The 13601-nt window shown below is 53.8% G+C and overlaps 2 protein-coding genes across 3 annotated transcripts in view; both read right to left on the reverse strand.

Moving 5' to 3' along the window:
- LOC115408444 (natural resistance-associated macrophage protein 2-like) overlaps positions 1 to 13601 on the reverse strand; it is a 918259-nt gene that overhangs the window by 607708 nt on the left and 296950 nt on the right. The gene's annotated exons all lie outside the window — the stretch shown is intronic.
- plxnb3 (plexin B3) overlaps positions 1 to 13601 on the reverse strand; it is a 64923-nt gene that overhangs the window by 16930 nt on the left and 34392 nt on the right. The window contains 14 exon segments of the mRNA XM_030119197.1: positions 82 to 195; positions 326 to 442; positions 514 to 622; positions 710 to 818; positions 2194 to 2353; positions 2431 to 2563; positions 2885 to 2985; positions 3072 to 3200; positions 10686 to 10865; positions 11954 to 12022; positions 12024 to 12188; positions 12190 to 12438; positions 12440 to 12683; positions 12899 to 13336. Coding sequence (XP_029975057.1) covers positions 82 to 195; positions 326 to 442; positions 514 to 622; positions 710 to 818; positions 2194 to 2353; positions 2431 to 2563; positions 2885 to 2985; positions 3072 to 3200; positions 10686 to 10865; positions 11954 to 12022; positions 12024 to 12188; positions 12190 to 12438; positions 12440 to 12683; positions 12899 to 13320 — 2301 coding nt within the window. The 5' untranslated portion in view covers positions 13321 to 13336.

Consider the following 13601-nt stretch of genomic DNA (forward strand, 5'->3'; position numbering starts at 1 on the left):
ACACACACCTTCACTGCAAGACCTGCACACTTTCACTGTGTGTGTGTGTGTGTGTGTGTGTGTGTGTGTGTGTGTGTGTACCTGGTGTGGGCTGCAGGTGAAGGTGTGTGTGTTGTCCGGTGTTTTTTGAACTCGTGCTGTCAGGTTGATTTGGATTCCCTCGATTTCAACAACACATGTGTAGGAAGCTTCATCCTGGAGAAACACACACACACACACACACACACACACACACACACACACACACACACACACACACACACACACACACACACGTGTTGGTGTGTGCAGGAGCAGCAGTCCTGCAGCTGGTTCCGTCACTCACAGTGTAGACGTCCAGGTTTCGACCCCGCAGCACCACACTGCTGCTCAGGCCCATGGGCACTAAGGCAGAACTCTGCAGGGCAAAGATCAGAGGACAGGAGGGAGGGACGGGGGAGTCCTGTAGACACAGAGAGGACAGAGGGGGTGAGCTGAGGGACAGTCAGACAGACAGACAGACAGGTGTCTCACCCTCTGGTTCAGGATCAGGTGTTGCGTCGGGCAGCTCTGGCTGTGAGTGCAGAGCTGATCCAGAGGACACCAGTTACACCTCCACTGACTGTGGACACAGGCGAGACACCTGGAGGGGGACAGCGTCTTCATCAGCACCACCATCATCATCATCATCATCTGCATGTGTTTGCATCCATGTTCCGGGGCGTCTCACTGGGAGCTCTGGTTGAGGCGGCTGACGGAGGCACAGTCGTAGAAGGTCATGTTTCCCGTGGCGATGGTCACATGACTGAACACCAGGGACACGGGCAGGATCATGTGATCTGCGGGCAGCAGGAACAGGAAGTGGATCAGGACACAACCGCAAATTTTAGTTTGTGCCTGCCAGCTGATGCCGATGGTGTGCGTGTGTGTGTGTGTGCGTGCGTGCGTGTGTGTGTGTGTGTGATTCGCTGTGAGCTCTGAGCTGAGTCAGTCTTGTCGACGTCTTTATCTATACAGGACATTTATAAAGGACCAACGGCTCCAGTGCCTCACAGCACAAAAACAAAGAGACCTGGACCGGGTCAGGGAGCCGGCGGGACCTGGACCTGGACCGGGTCAGGGAGCCGGCGGGACCTGGACCTGGACCGGGTCAGGGAGCCGGCGGGACCTGGACCGGGTCAGGGAGCCGGCGGGACCTGGACCTGGACCGGGTCAGGGAGCTGCCAGTGAGGAGGGATTGAAACCAGTCCAGAAGAGCCTTTAATGTCCCCACAGTGTTGGAGGGGGGACAGGAAGGGGGACAGTAGGGGGGACGGGAGGAGGGACTGGTCTACCGAGTCCAACGCTGCAGTCCGAACAGCAGCATCAAGGTTTAACAGCAGATCAGAGATGACAGACTCAGCAGGGGTGTGTGTTGCCATGGAGACCAGCTGCTCTCAGCAGGGGTGTGTGTTGCCATGGAGACCAGCTGCTGTCAGCAGGGGTGTGTGTTGCCATGGAGACCAGCTGCTCTCAGCAGGGGTGTGTGTTGCCATGGAGACCAGCTGCTGTCAGCAGGGGTGTGTGTTGCCATGGAGACCAGCTGCTCTCAGCAGGGGTGTGTGTTGCCATGGAGACCAGCTGCTCTCAGCAGGGGTGTGTGTTGCCATGGAGACCAGCTGCTCTCAGAGCCTGTCCAGTACACTGAATGTACCCTACAGTACAGCATAAACTCCCAGAACGGCCAGAATTCTCACCACACTTTAAATCTCCCAGTTTAAATTTGAAATGAGGTTTTCACATCTGGACAGAGGACAGGCGTGGCGACGGTTTGATGTTTTCATGGACAGAGGACAGGCGTGGCGACGGTTTGATGTTTTCATGGACAGAGGACAGGCGTGGCGACGGTTTGATGTTTTCATGGACAGAGGACAGGCATGGCGACGGTTTGATGTTTTCATGGACAGAGGACAGGCGTGGCGACGGTTTGATGTTTTCATGGCGTCTCTACGGGAAAGTACGGCGAGGCAGGATGGAGTTGATTGAGGATGACTCCGGGGGAATAAATTCGGTTTTTGGGGAATTTTCTCAGAATTCTTCGTCTGGAACGCTGAGAGACGTCGCAGCTCACGGTTCCGGAACATTCTGCTTCTCGCTGCTCCGGGTCGGTTGGAACCAGAACCACAGCAGAGCGGCGTTCTGGCCCGGCGGCAGGCACAAAGCAAAAACACCCACCGCTTCCTGCCGGCATGTCGGGGAGCGTCTCCGGCGGCGGCGACTGACACGTGATGCTGGTTCCCATGACGACGGCCGGCCGAGGCGGGAGGAGTCCAAACACACAGGAGAGAGGCTCCGCCTCCGTGAGGGCGGGCAGCCGCAGGACGGACAGCGTCACCTGGAGGACGGACGGAGAGACGGCGTGAAGGACGGCGGTCACCGCCCGGCAGGCGTCCCGCCGTGAGCTCCGCCCACCTGCTTCTGCTCATGCTTGCTCTGATTGGCCGGCTGCAGGCTCTGCACCGCCACGCACTGATTGGTCGGGTCGAAGCTCCAGAGCCACTGATTGGGCAGCAGGTGGCGCCGGCACTCCTGCTTCCGAGAACATCTGGAAAAACATCAGGTCTCTGAAGGACGGGTCTGATCCAGGAGGAACGCACACACACACACACACACACACACACACACACACACACACACACACACACACAAACAGACACACACACACACACAAACGCACAAACAAAGAAACACTGGAAAAGACCTGAAAGTACATCAGTCAAAATGAGACTGAAAACTACAATCAGAAAACTGTAGAGGAGGAAGAGGAAGAGGAGGAAGAGGAGGAGGAAGAGGAAGAGGAAGAGGAGGAGGAAGAGTGGTAGAGTGGTCAAGCAGTGGTCAAGCGGTGGTCAAGCGGTGGTCCTACCTCCCCTCCAGGACACACCAGCCGCAGTAGGGGTCTGTGAGGGACAGGCAGGACAGACAGTCTGTCTGCGTCTGGCAGGACGAGACGGGGACCCTGGACAGCTGCGGGACAGGAAACGCCTCAGAGTCACTTCCTGTTTGCTTGTGGGGGCGGGGTTGACGGAGGGGGCGGGGTCACGGGGTCTCACCCGGCTGCTGGTCAGAGCGTAAACGTGCCGCTGGCTCTCGTCCAATAGGAGGTCGGCGCCTACGGCATTGCCGGCGTCAACGTTCACACTACCGTAGAGAACGCCGGACCAATCGGGTCGCACCAACACCTGGAAGAACAGCGAGACAAGAGACAGTCGCTCAGCTCGGTCACCAGGCTCTGCTGGGGCTGCGCCCTCTGCTGGAAACACAGCAGAACTTCACCAACCAGCAGGCAGCAGCTTCAGGCCAGAATCACAGCAGGACGACCAATCGATCAACGAGCCACTGATCAGAAACCCCGAAGGCATCCATCCATCAGGTTCACAAGGACAGTGTGTGTGTGTGTGTGTGTGTGTGTGTGTGTGTGTGTGTGTGTGTGTGTGTGTGTGTGTGTGTGTGTGTTTGTGTGTGTGTGTGTGTGTTTGTGTGTGTGTGTGTTTTGTGTGTGAGTGTGTGTGTGTGTCTGTCTGTTGTGTGTGTGTGTGTGTGTGTCTGTTTTGTGTGTGTGTGTGTGTGTGTCTGTTTGTGTGTGTGTGTGTGTGTCTGTTTTGTGTGTGTGTGTGTGTGTGTGTGTTTTGTGTGTGTGTGTGTGTGTGTGTGTGTGTGTGTGTCTGTTTTGTGTGTGTGTGTGTGTGTGTGTGTCTGTTTTGTGTGTGTGTGTGTGTGTGTCTGTTTGTGTGTGTGTGTGTGTGTGTGTGTGTTTTGTGTGTGTGTGTGTGTGTGTGTGTGTGTTTGTGTGTGTGTGTGTGTGTGTGTGTGTGTGTCTGTTTTGTGTGTGTGTGTGTGTGGGGGGGTCTGTCTGTCTGTTTTGTGTGTGTGTGTATGTGTGTGTGTGTGTGTGTGTGTGTGTCTGTTTTGTGTGTGTGTGTGTGCGTGTCTGTCTGTCTATTTTGTGTGTGTGTGTATGTGTGTGTGTGTGTATGTGTGTGTGTGCTTTGTGGAAATTTAATTCGAAAGCAGAAACAGATGAGCTGCAGTGACCAGCTGCTGCCAGCAGGTGGAGCTGCTTCACTGCTCCACAAGCCTCACAGTCGGTCCCTCAGCTCCAGGGGTAGAGGGGTTACATGAGGCCCCTGAGAGCCAGATGAGGCCCTGAGGACCAGATGAGGCCCTGAGGACCAGATGAGGCCCTGAGGACCAGATGAGGGCCTGAGGACCAGATGAGGGCCTGAGGACCAGATGAGGCCCCTGAGGACCAGATGAGGGCCTGAGGACCAGATGAGGCCCCTGAGGACCAGATGAGGGCCTGAGGACCAGATGTGGCCCTGAGGACCAGATGAGGACCAGATGAGGACCAGATGTGGCCCTGAGGACCAGATGTGGCCCTGAGGACCAGATGAGGGCCTGAGGACCAGATGAGGCCCCTGAGGACCAGATGAGGCCCCTGAGGACCAGATGAGGCCCTGAGGACCAGATGAGGCCCCTAAGGACCAGATGAGGCCCCTGAGGACCAGATGAGGGCCTGAGGACCAGATGAGGCCCCTGAGGACCAGATGAGGGCCTGAGGACCAGATGTGGCCCTGAGGACCAGATGAGGACCAGATGAGGACCAGATGTGGCCCTGAGGACCAGATGAGGGCCTGAGGACCAGATGAGGACTAGATGAGGGCCTGAGGACCAGATGAGGGCCTGAGGACCAGATGAGGCCCCTGAGGACCAGATGAGGGCCTGAGGACCAGATGTGGCCCTGAGGACCAGATGAGGGCCTGAGGACCAGATGAGGACCTGAGGACCAGATGAGGACCAGATGTGGCCCCTGAGGACCAGATGAGGACCTGAGGACCAGATGAGGACCAGATGTGGCCCCTGAGGACCAGTGATCAGCAGTGATGGAATCACATCAGTCTGACGCTCTGCTCTCCAGAAACGGACCTCGAGACTCAGACTGGACCAGAAGAGGGTCAGGTGTCTCCATCAGGAACCAGATGTGGTTCAAGTGGAACTCAGTGATGTGTTTGACCCTCATCAGCAGTCGGGTTTCATCGGGGTCCCTGCGTCAAACATCACGTTAAAAACGTGACAAAAGATGACGCTGACACAGTGATTCGTGCTCTTCAGAAGTCACAAATTTACAGGGTTTCCGCCAGACCGTTTCAGTCCGGGCGCCCCGGCCGCGCTACATTCTGCAGCGCCCGGACAACGGACAGGAAAGAAAAACAAACAAAAAAACATAGCGCCGCGTTTTGTGGCTAATTAGCAGTTGCGCTCAATCGATTGAGCTGGACGGTTCGTTACGAGTGAGCGCCGTCGGCATCGCTCGCCCCCCGGGCCAAAGGTTTATCCTGCAGGAAACACTTTACGATCGGAAACGGTGCTACGCAGCGCTAAAACGTTAATCCATGACTGGGACCCTGTCATGCTCGTATATCTGTAAATTTCACTTTTTATAGCTTTTTAAAGGCCAATGCCAAACTCCGCCTACCTCTACTGAGAACAGGGAGCATGGATGCAGACTTCTCTGAAAGGGGTGAACTAGCCCTCCCCCTCTCCCCTCCCCCTATTCAAAAGGTAGAACTGGGAGGTGAACGCGCATTATCATAGGGGTCGGGCTGAGGGGGAGATCTGGGATTGGCTCTTAGTCTAGTTTTAGTCGACGAAAACCAAACGGGTTTTAGTCCAGTTTTAGTCATTAAAAAATGCCTTAACGGGGCTGTATCATGCAAAATTCACTTTTTGTATGTTTTAACCTTGTTATATAGTTCTGTTCTCACCAAAACACCCCAAAGCGTTTTTTTCCTTCGTACCTGCGTGTTTGAGCTTTCCTCCTTGTTGCGCTGCTCAGAGAGGCAGCCCCTCCCACCGTGAAAACGCGCTGTTTTCCCACGTCCGCAGGCCCTCGGCAATCAGCGTTGCCGCTTTTTTCTAACTCTGATTACGGAAATAAACTTTAACCATCGTCTGAAAGCAACAGTCAAGCAAGAGCAAGGGTCTGGAGGGTCTGGAGGGTCTGCGCTTGGTGAGTTTCTAACAGGAAAAGACGTGTATTTCCGTGTAGAGAAGCTGGAGCTAAAGAGCTAAAGCTAACCCTTAGAGACGCTAACAAAGCTCTGATTGGTTGAAGTAGCTGTCAGTCAAAGTCCACAGGGGGAGAGGCGGGACTTCAGTGAAACAGAGCGTTTTCTCTTCCGGGTTTCAGAATTAGCCCCAGAAAATCTTTTATTTCACACAAAATGACTTTTCCTTAGCGCCAAAAATAAACTATGACCATGTTAGTGACATTTCTAGGGTTTGGACGAGCTAAAAAAGCAGGATACAGCCCCTTTAAAAGGAAAAAGACAAAGGAAACTGTAAACCAAACAAACATAATAAAATACACTTAAATAGCACAAAACCAAGAGAACACACTGATGCCTTTGAATATCACATAATAAACTGGACGAGTTTGGTACTTTTCAAACTCAGTGCAGAGCTGATATGAGCTCTGCAGACAGAATGAGGACTGAAGGAGTTCTGCTGGTACTTTCAGGCTATTTCTATAATGTCCGGACTGATATAAAGGCTGAGATCTTTTATTAAAACTGGTCTGTTATGTTTCTGTTCCTGATCTGAACTGGTCAGAGTAACTGCCTGGTATTCTTTTGGAGGAGCGATAAAACCAATATTAAGATGGTTATTAGGAAAATACGACCATTAAAACAACTGAAATAAACTAAATGAATTCCTTGGTTCACTTGAGGGTAAGAAACACTGGGAGTCCAAAACTGAAATGACAAACACAACTTCAGTTTGATAAACTTTGTAAGTATTCCTTACCTGAATTCTCTCTACACAAATTTTAAACAAAAGTGAAAATACATTTCTTCAAAATAAGACACCTCAATTATTTTTCCAAAAAACAAACAAAAAAAGAAAAAAGAAAGCAAAAGTAAAGATTTATTCGGTACTTGAGGAAAAAAAATCTTCACTGATCAACGGTGGGCTCCTGTTGCAGCTTCACAGTAAGAACAAGTCCAGCAGTAAGCGTCCGCACTGAGTGAAGACCTTGAAATGTCTCGGCTTTGCCCATTTTCAAAAAGAAACTTAAACTTAATCTCCTTGAAAAATATAACGGAACCCCGACGAGCTGAAGGCTTATTTATGTCCTCTGAAGCCCACGAGTAATCTGTATGTAATGATATGTTGATGTGTGTTTATCTGGCTGATGATTGAAACAAACACTGTTGCCGTGTGCCGGTAGGATTGGTGTAGCGTAGGTAACAGCTTAGGTAACTGTAGGCTGACTGTGATTTTCTGTGTTTAATGTAAAATTCTCTTATCTTAATGCTATAAGGGCCCCGCCAATAAGCATTGGTCTGCTTCCAAGGGTGTCCCTTTTTTTGGAAAATGATTGTTCTCAAATGTACAGTATTTCTCTATGTGACAATTTTGTCATTTTGCAATATGTAATTTTGTAATAAACAAGAAAGAAAGAAGAAACAGTGGATCAGATCCTCCGTCTGCCACTAGGAGGCGTTCTGTTTCATTTTCTGCTGGATTCTGATTAAAGTTCATCCGTAAATCGCTGCGTCTTTTCCTCCCGCCGGGCCCCTGCAGGAAGCTGCTCCACGCCCTCTAGTGGCCGCTGCTCAAACAGGAAGCAGCTGTGAACTGCTGATATTTTCAGAGTAAAGCAGCCGATCTGCGTGAACAAGCTGGAGAATCGCATCTGATTTCATTTATTTTGAAAGTCAAAATACTGACATTTTCATCTCATCTCGTTAACGAAAACAACAGATCCGTCTCGTCACATTTCCGTCTTTAAAGAGATATTTTTAGCTCGTCACGTCTCGTTTAGTCACGGAAAAAAGGGGCGTTGACCAAATATTCTCGTCGTCATTGTTAACGGAAACAACACTGGTGGAGCCTGATGTGAGACGTCACGGCTCAGCAGGTAGATGCTACCGAGCTGCTGCTAATGCTGAGGAGCTGCTAATGCTAACAAGCTGCTGCTAATGCTGAGGAGCTGCTAATGCTAACAAGCTGCTGAGGAGCTGCTAATGCTAACAAGCTGCTGCTAATGCTGAGGAGCTGCTAATGCTAACAAGCTGCTGAGGAGCTGCTAATGCTAACAAGCTGCTGCTAATGCTGAGGAGCTGCTAATGCTAACAAGCTGCTGCTAATGCTGAGGAGCTGCTAATGCTAACAAGCTGCTGAGGAGCTGCTAATGCTAACAAGCTGCTGCTAATGCTGAGGAGCTGCTAATGCTAACAAGCTGCTGAGGAGCTGCTAATGCTAACAAGCTGCTGCTAATGCTGAGGAGCTGCTAATGCTAACAAGCTGCTGAGGAGCTGCTAATGCTAACAAGCTGCTGCTAATGCTGAGGAGCTGCTAATGCTAACAAGCTGCTGCTAATGCTGAGGAGCTGCTAATGCTAACAAGCTGCTGAGGAGCTGCTAATGCTAACAAGCTGCTGCTAATGCTGAGGAGCTGCTAATGCTAACAAGCTGCTGAGGAGCTGCTAATGCTAACAAGCTGCTGCTAATGCTGAGGAGCTGCTAATGCTAACAAGCTGCTGAGGAGCTGCTAATGCTAACAAGCTGCTGCTAATGCTGAGGAGCTGCTAATGCTAACAAGCTGCTGAGGAGCTGCTAATGCTAACAAGCTGCTGCTAATGCTGAGGAGCTGCTAATGCTAACAAGCTGCTGCTAATGCTAACTAGCAGCTGCTAACAGAGACTTTGGGAGGAGCTGTGCAGCCGCCGGCTGTGACGGAGTTCCAGGCGCCTTCAGTCAACGGTTGTTGCAGTTCGGTGGTGATTACACCGTGTTCCTATTGTTGTTGATCAGCCGCCGGCCCCCCAGGTGCATTCTGGGTAAGACTCCAGCAGGAGTGCAGAAACGCTGACAGCATGTGATGAAATATTAACGTGTTGAATCAAAGCGCCGCAGTTTAGCTTCCAGGCAGGATTAGAGCTCATTAACACACACACACACACACACACACACACAGGTTTGTATTTCTATCCCTGTGAGGACACTCATTGACATAATGCATTTCCTAGCCCCTAACCCTGACCCTGACCCTGACCCTGACCCAGACCACCACACAGCCGAACCCTAAAGAAATGTTTGACCTTTGACTTTTTTCAGTAACAACAACATGGTCAAGAAAACACTGTTTCCCTCATGAGGACCGGAAGAAGGTACAAGGCACATCGAGCAGGTTTTCCTATCCTTGTGGGGACATTTGGTCCCCACAAGGATAGGAAAATGCACGCGTGCACGCACACACACACACACACACACACACACACACACACACACACACACACACACACACACACACACACACACACACACACACACACACAAAGCTTCAGGGGCATCTTGCTAGATCCCTACCCAGAATGCACCTGGGAGACCGTTAGCCAACAACAACAAAGTCTGTGCCTGGTCCCATGTGACAAATACAAGACCAGACCCCCGAGCTGACACACACACACACACACACACACATACACACACACACACACACACACACACACCCTGAGGGAACAGAGCAGTTTGTAGCCTGCAGCTCTGCAACTCAATGATACTGTGTGTGTGTGTGTGTGTGTGTGTGTGTGTGTGTGTGTGTGTGTGTGTGTGTGGTGTGTGTGTGTGTGTAGTGTTTCCAGTTGAACACAAACAGGAAAACAGCTGATTCCTTTGTGAAACCGGCAGCTGCAGACAGCAACACCTGACCTCTGACCCTGAACCAGGAACCAGGAACCAGGGTCTGGGGACCAGGGATCATATAGAACCCAGGCTAACAGGCACAGACCAGGGACCAGGGACCAGGGACCAGGGACCAGGGACCAGGGACCAGGGACCAGGGACCAGGAAGTGTGCTGATCAGAATGAGAGCAGAGCGCTGAGGGAGACGCTGAGGATAAAGACGGATCAGAGACGGCAGAGGAAGACAGACTGGAAGACTGAAAGAGACGATCCGGCTGAGAGGAGAGAGGGAGCGGATCCTCATCAAAAGACAACACACACAACACAAAACAACACAACACAACACAACACACAACACAACACAACACAACACACAACACAACACAACACACAACACAACACAACACACAACACAACACACCCAGCTTCAAAGCAGATTAAAATCCTCAAATTAGAAACGAAATCAGCAATGGAGCAGCCACACACACACACACACACACACACACACACATACATACACAGACACACACACACACACACACACACACACACACACACACACACACACACATACACACATACACAGACACACACACACACACACACACACACATACATACACAGACACACACACACACACACACACACACACACACACACACACACACCACACACATATCACTACACAACCAGGAGCAGACACACAATGGGAAGCAGCAGGCACAAGGAGACGCTGCACAAACAGGAGACACGACAAACAACACACGTGACGGGTGTAAAGAACAGTCAGACGGGATTCAAGTTTTATGTAAACAGAGAAAAAACTTAAACAATAAAAAACAGTCAGAGAAATAAAGACGGAAACCTGAGAGATGGAGCCTGGCGTCACCATGACGACGGAGTCAGCCGACATTCAGGTGTACGGAGAGTGTGTGTGTGTGTGTGCGCGTGCGTGCGTGTGTGTGGGGGGGGGGTCACCTTATGTAAACGGCCGTCCTTGTCCCCCAGGAAGGCGATTGTGTGTCCTGCCTCCGTTGCCGTGGCGACCGCGGTCAGCTGGGTGGTGGAGGTGACGGTGGGCGTGGCCGGCAGGGGCACGGCGCTGGCGATGGGGTTGGGGGTGTGTTCGCCTCCGCAGGGGTATTCAGAGAGGGAGTCCTATTTACCAAACAACAAACATACATGTCAGCTTTACAACACACACACACACACACACACACACACACACACACACACATCAGTGTGTGTATGTGGGTCACATTCGTCCTACCAGCTGTGTTTGAGTGACAGCTGTCTGATGATCAGTCCAGCTGCTGATAAAAGATAACACTTTAATCCACACACACACACACACACACACACACACGCGCACACACACACACACACACGCACACACACACACACACACACACACACACACACACACACACACACACACACACCACACACACACACACACGCGTGCTTGCGGTTGTGTTATTGGGGTCAGTTGTCAGTTGTCCCACTGATTCACCACTTTTCCTGTTTTACAGGAAAAGCAGGATTTCTCAGTCAGTCGCCGCCGCGCTCTGATTGGCTGAGAGTTGATGACATCAGCAGAATGTGCAGCGAGCTTCAGGCGGCAGCTGCTGCACGGCTCGGGTTCCTGGAAGCAGCCGGAACGTTCTGAGGACTCTGCAGTGAAGCAGCTCCAGACTCAGAGAAGCTGCAGGAACCGGAGAGGCGGAACACCGGGAACCAGCGCACGGGCTCCGGGGAACACCACTGTCTGAGCCGCCGTTCAGGTCTCTGGAGGTCGAACAACCAGGCGGTCTGGATCCTCAGGTTCCCTCCTCATCTGTCACCTGAGGTTCCCACAGGTCAAGAGGTTCTTCATCTGAGGTCACTTATGAACATGATTGTCTGGGTCAGTTGGGGTCACCATTGTCTGGGGTCAGTTGGGGTCACCATTGTCTGGGGTCAGTTGGGGTCACCATTGTCTGGGGTCAGTTGGGGTCACCATTGTCTGGGGTCAGTTGGGGTCACCATTGTCTGGGGTCAGTTGGGGTCACCATTGTCTGGGGTCAGTTGGGGTCACCATTGTCTGGGGTCAGTTGGGGTCACCATTGTCTGGGGTCAGCTGTCAACACCATTGTCAGTGAACAGTGAATTGCCTGAACAGAATCCAGTGTCGTGAGCAGACCACCCTCAGACCACCCTGTGGAACGGGGTTGAGGGGATCCACTGTCGGTGAACACTGCTCTCACCTTGGGCAGCCTCAGGCACCTGGAGGAGACGGCGTACTCGATGTAGGCCTCCTCGCGGCCGCCGCCGCCCGCGCCCGCCGCCGGTGTAGCACACCTCCTGCGCCCGGAGCAGCAGGGCGTCCAGCTCGGCCATGCCGTAGGCGCACAGCGCCGAGCGGCCGGTCGCCACCGGCGTGGACGCCTGCCCCGCCGCCATGACCACGAACAGGGCGGGCCGGCCCGAGTGAGCGCCGAGCCACGCCCCCCTGCGCCAGGTTGTAGCCGCCGTGGCAGAGCAGCGGCGCCTCCACGTAGGAGTAGAAGCTGCGGTCGGAGGCGCAGAGCCGCGAGGCGTACGTCCGGTACTCCTTCTTGTGCCACATGTCGCGCCGCGAGAACAGGAAGTAGACGTGGTCGCCGTGGGCGACCGCCTTCACGAAGTGGTTGTTGTACTCGGAGTAGCTCCCCACCACCAGCTTGCCGAGCTCCTCCTCCTGGGAGAAGGCGCGGCGCGGCGGGACCCACCGGGGACAGGCGGCGCGTGGTGATGGGCGGGATGTCGCCCGGACCCCTGCTGGTGTAGCCGCGGCCCACCAGCAGGAGGCGCAGCGGGCCGCCGCCGCCCTCCGGCCTGGTCCGGGTGCTGATGACCACGCCCACGGTGGAAACGCGGGGGTCGTTGGCGGCGACGTACTGCGTGTCCACGGGGTTGGACGTCTGGTAGAGGAGCTGCGAGATGTTGGACAGACTCCTGCAGGGACACAAGCGTTCTGCTGTCAGGGCGACCGCCGGGCTGCGCACCGCTCCGGCGGGCGGAGTGCCGACCGGACCGTCGGGACCAGGTGGTCCAGCTGACGGCCTGGCCGGCGGGGCGCTGGCCGGACCCCCGCCGGACGGTCGCCGCTTCACGGCGTTGGGTCTCTGAGAGTTGGCGCTGGAGCGTGGCGCGACGTCTTGCCGCCTTACCTCTTGTCGCAGATGCCCTGGAACAGCGACCCGCACACGATCAGGCTGCCCAGCTCCGCCCCCTGGCCCGGCCCCGCCCCCCGGCCCGGCTCCAGCAGCAGCAGCTTGTTGTGGTTGTGAGTGGGCGTGGCCGAGGGGCAGTCCTGGGGCACGATGGGGGGCAGGCAGTCCGGGGAGTCCAGGTGAGGACCCGTCTTCACGTGAGACGTCACCTTCAGGTCGGGGGTCAGCTGGTACAGGTGGTCGACCCCGCCCACGTACAGACGCCCCGCCCCCGGGTCCAGGAGCAGGTGAGACAGCGGGGCGCCCTGCAGCTCCAGCCTCTGAAGCAAGGCATCATCAGGATGGACGGGATGGACGGGAGGGGCGAGGAAGAGGAGGAGGAGGAGGAGGAGGGACGGAGGGACGGAGGAGGCCGACATGGCAGCTCCTCTTTACCTGCAACAGGTGAGACAGACAGAGACAAGATGAAGGACATCACCAAGAACCTGAAGAACATCATCGAGAGAACCAGGTTCCTCAGCCCGGTCCAGGCTGAGCCGCTGGGGCTGCTGGTTTTGTTTCACTAGACTCCGCCCATTTCCTCAGGTGAGTCCACCTGTAGACCTGGTGAAATGGGCGGAGTCCAGGTTCTTCTTGTGGACCAGATTCGGCTCCAGAGGACTGAACCTCCAAACCAGACTCAGCCTCACGTCCTGAAACA

This window comes from Salarias fasciatus, chromosome 20 (assembly GCF_902148845.1).
Source record: "Salarias fasciatus chromosome 20, fSalaFa1.1, whole genome shotgun sequence".
Taxonomy (NCBI): Eukaryota; Metazoa; Chordata; class Actinopteri; order Blenniiformes; family Blenniidae; genus Salarias; species Salarias fasciatus.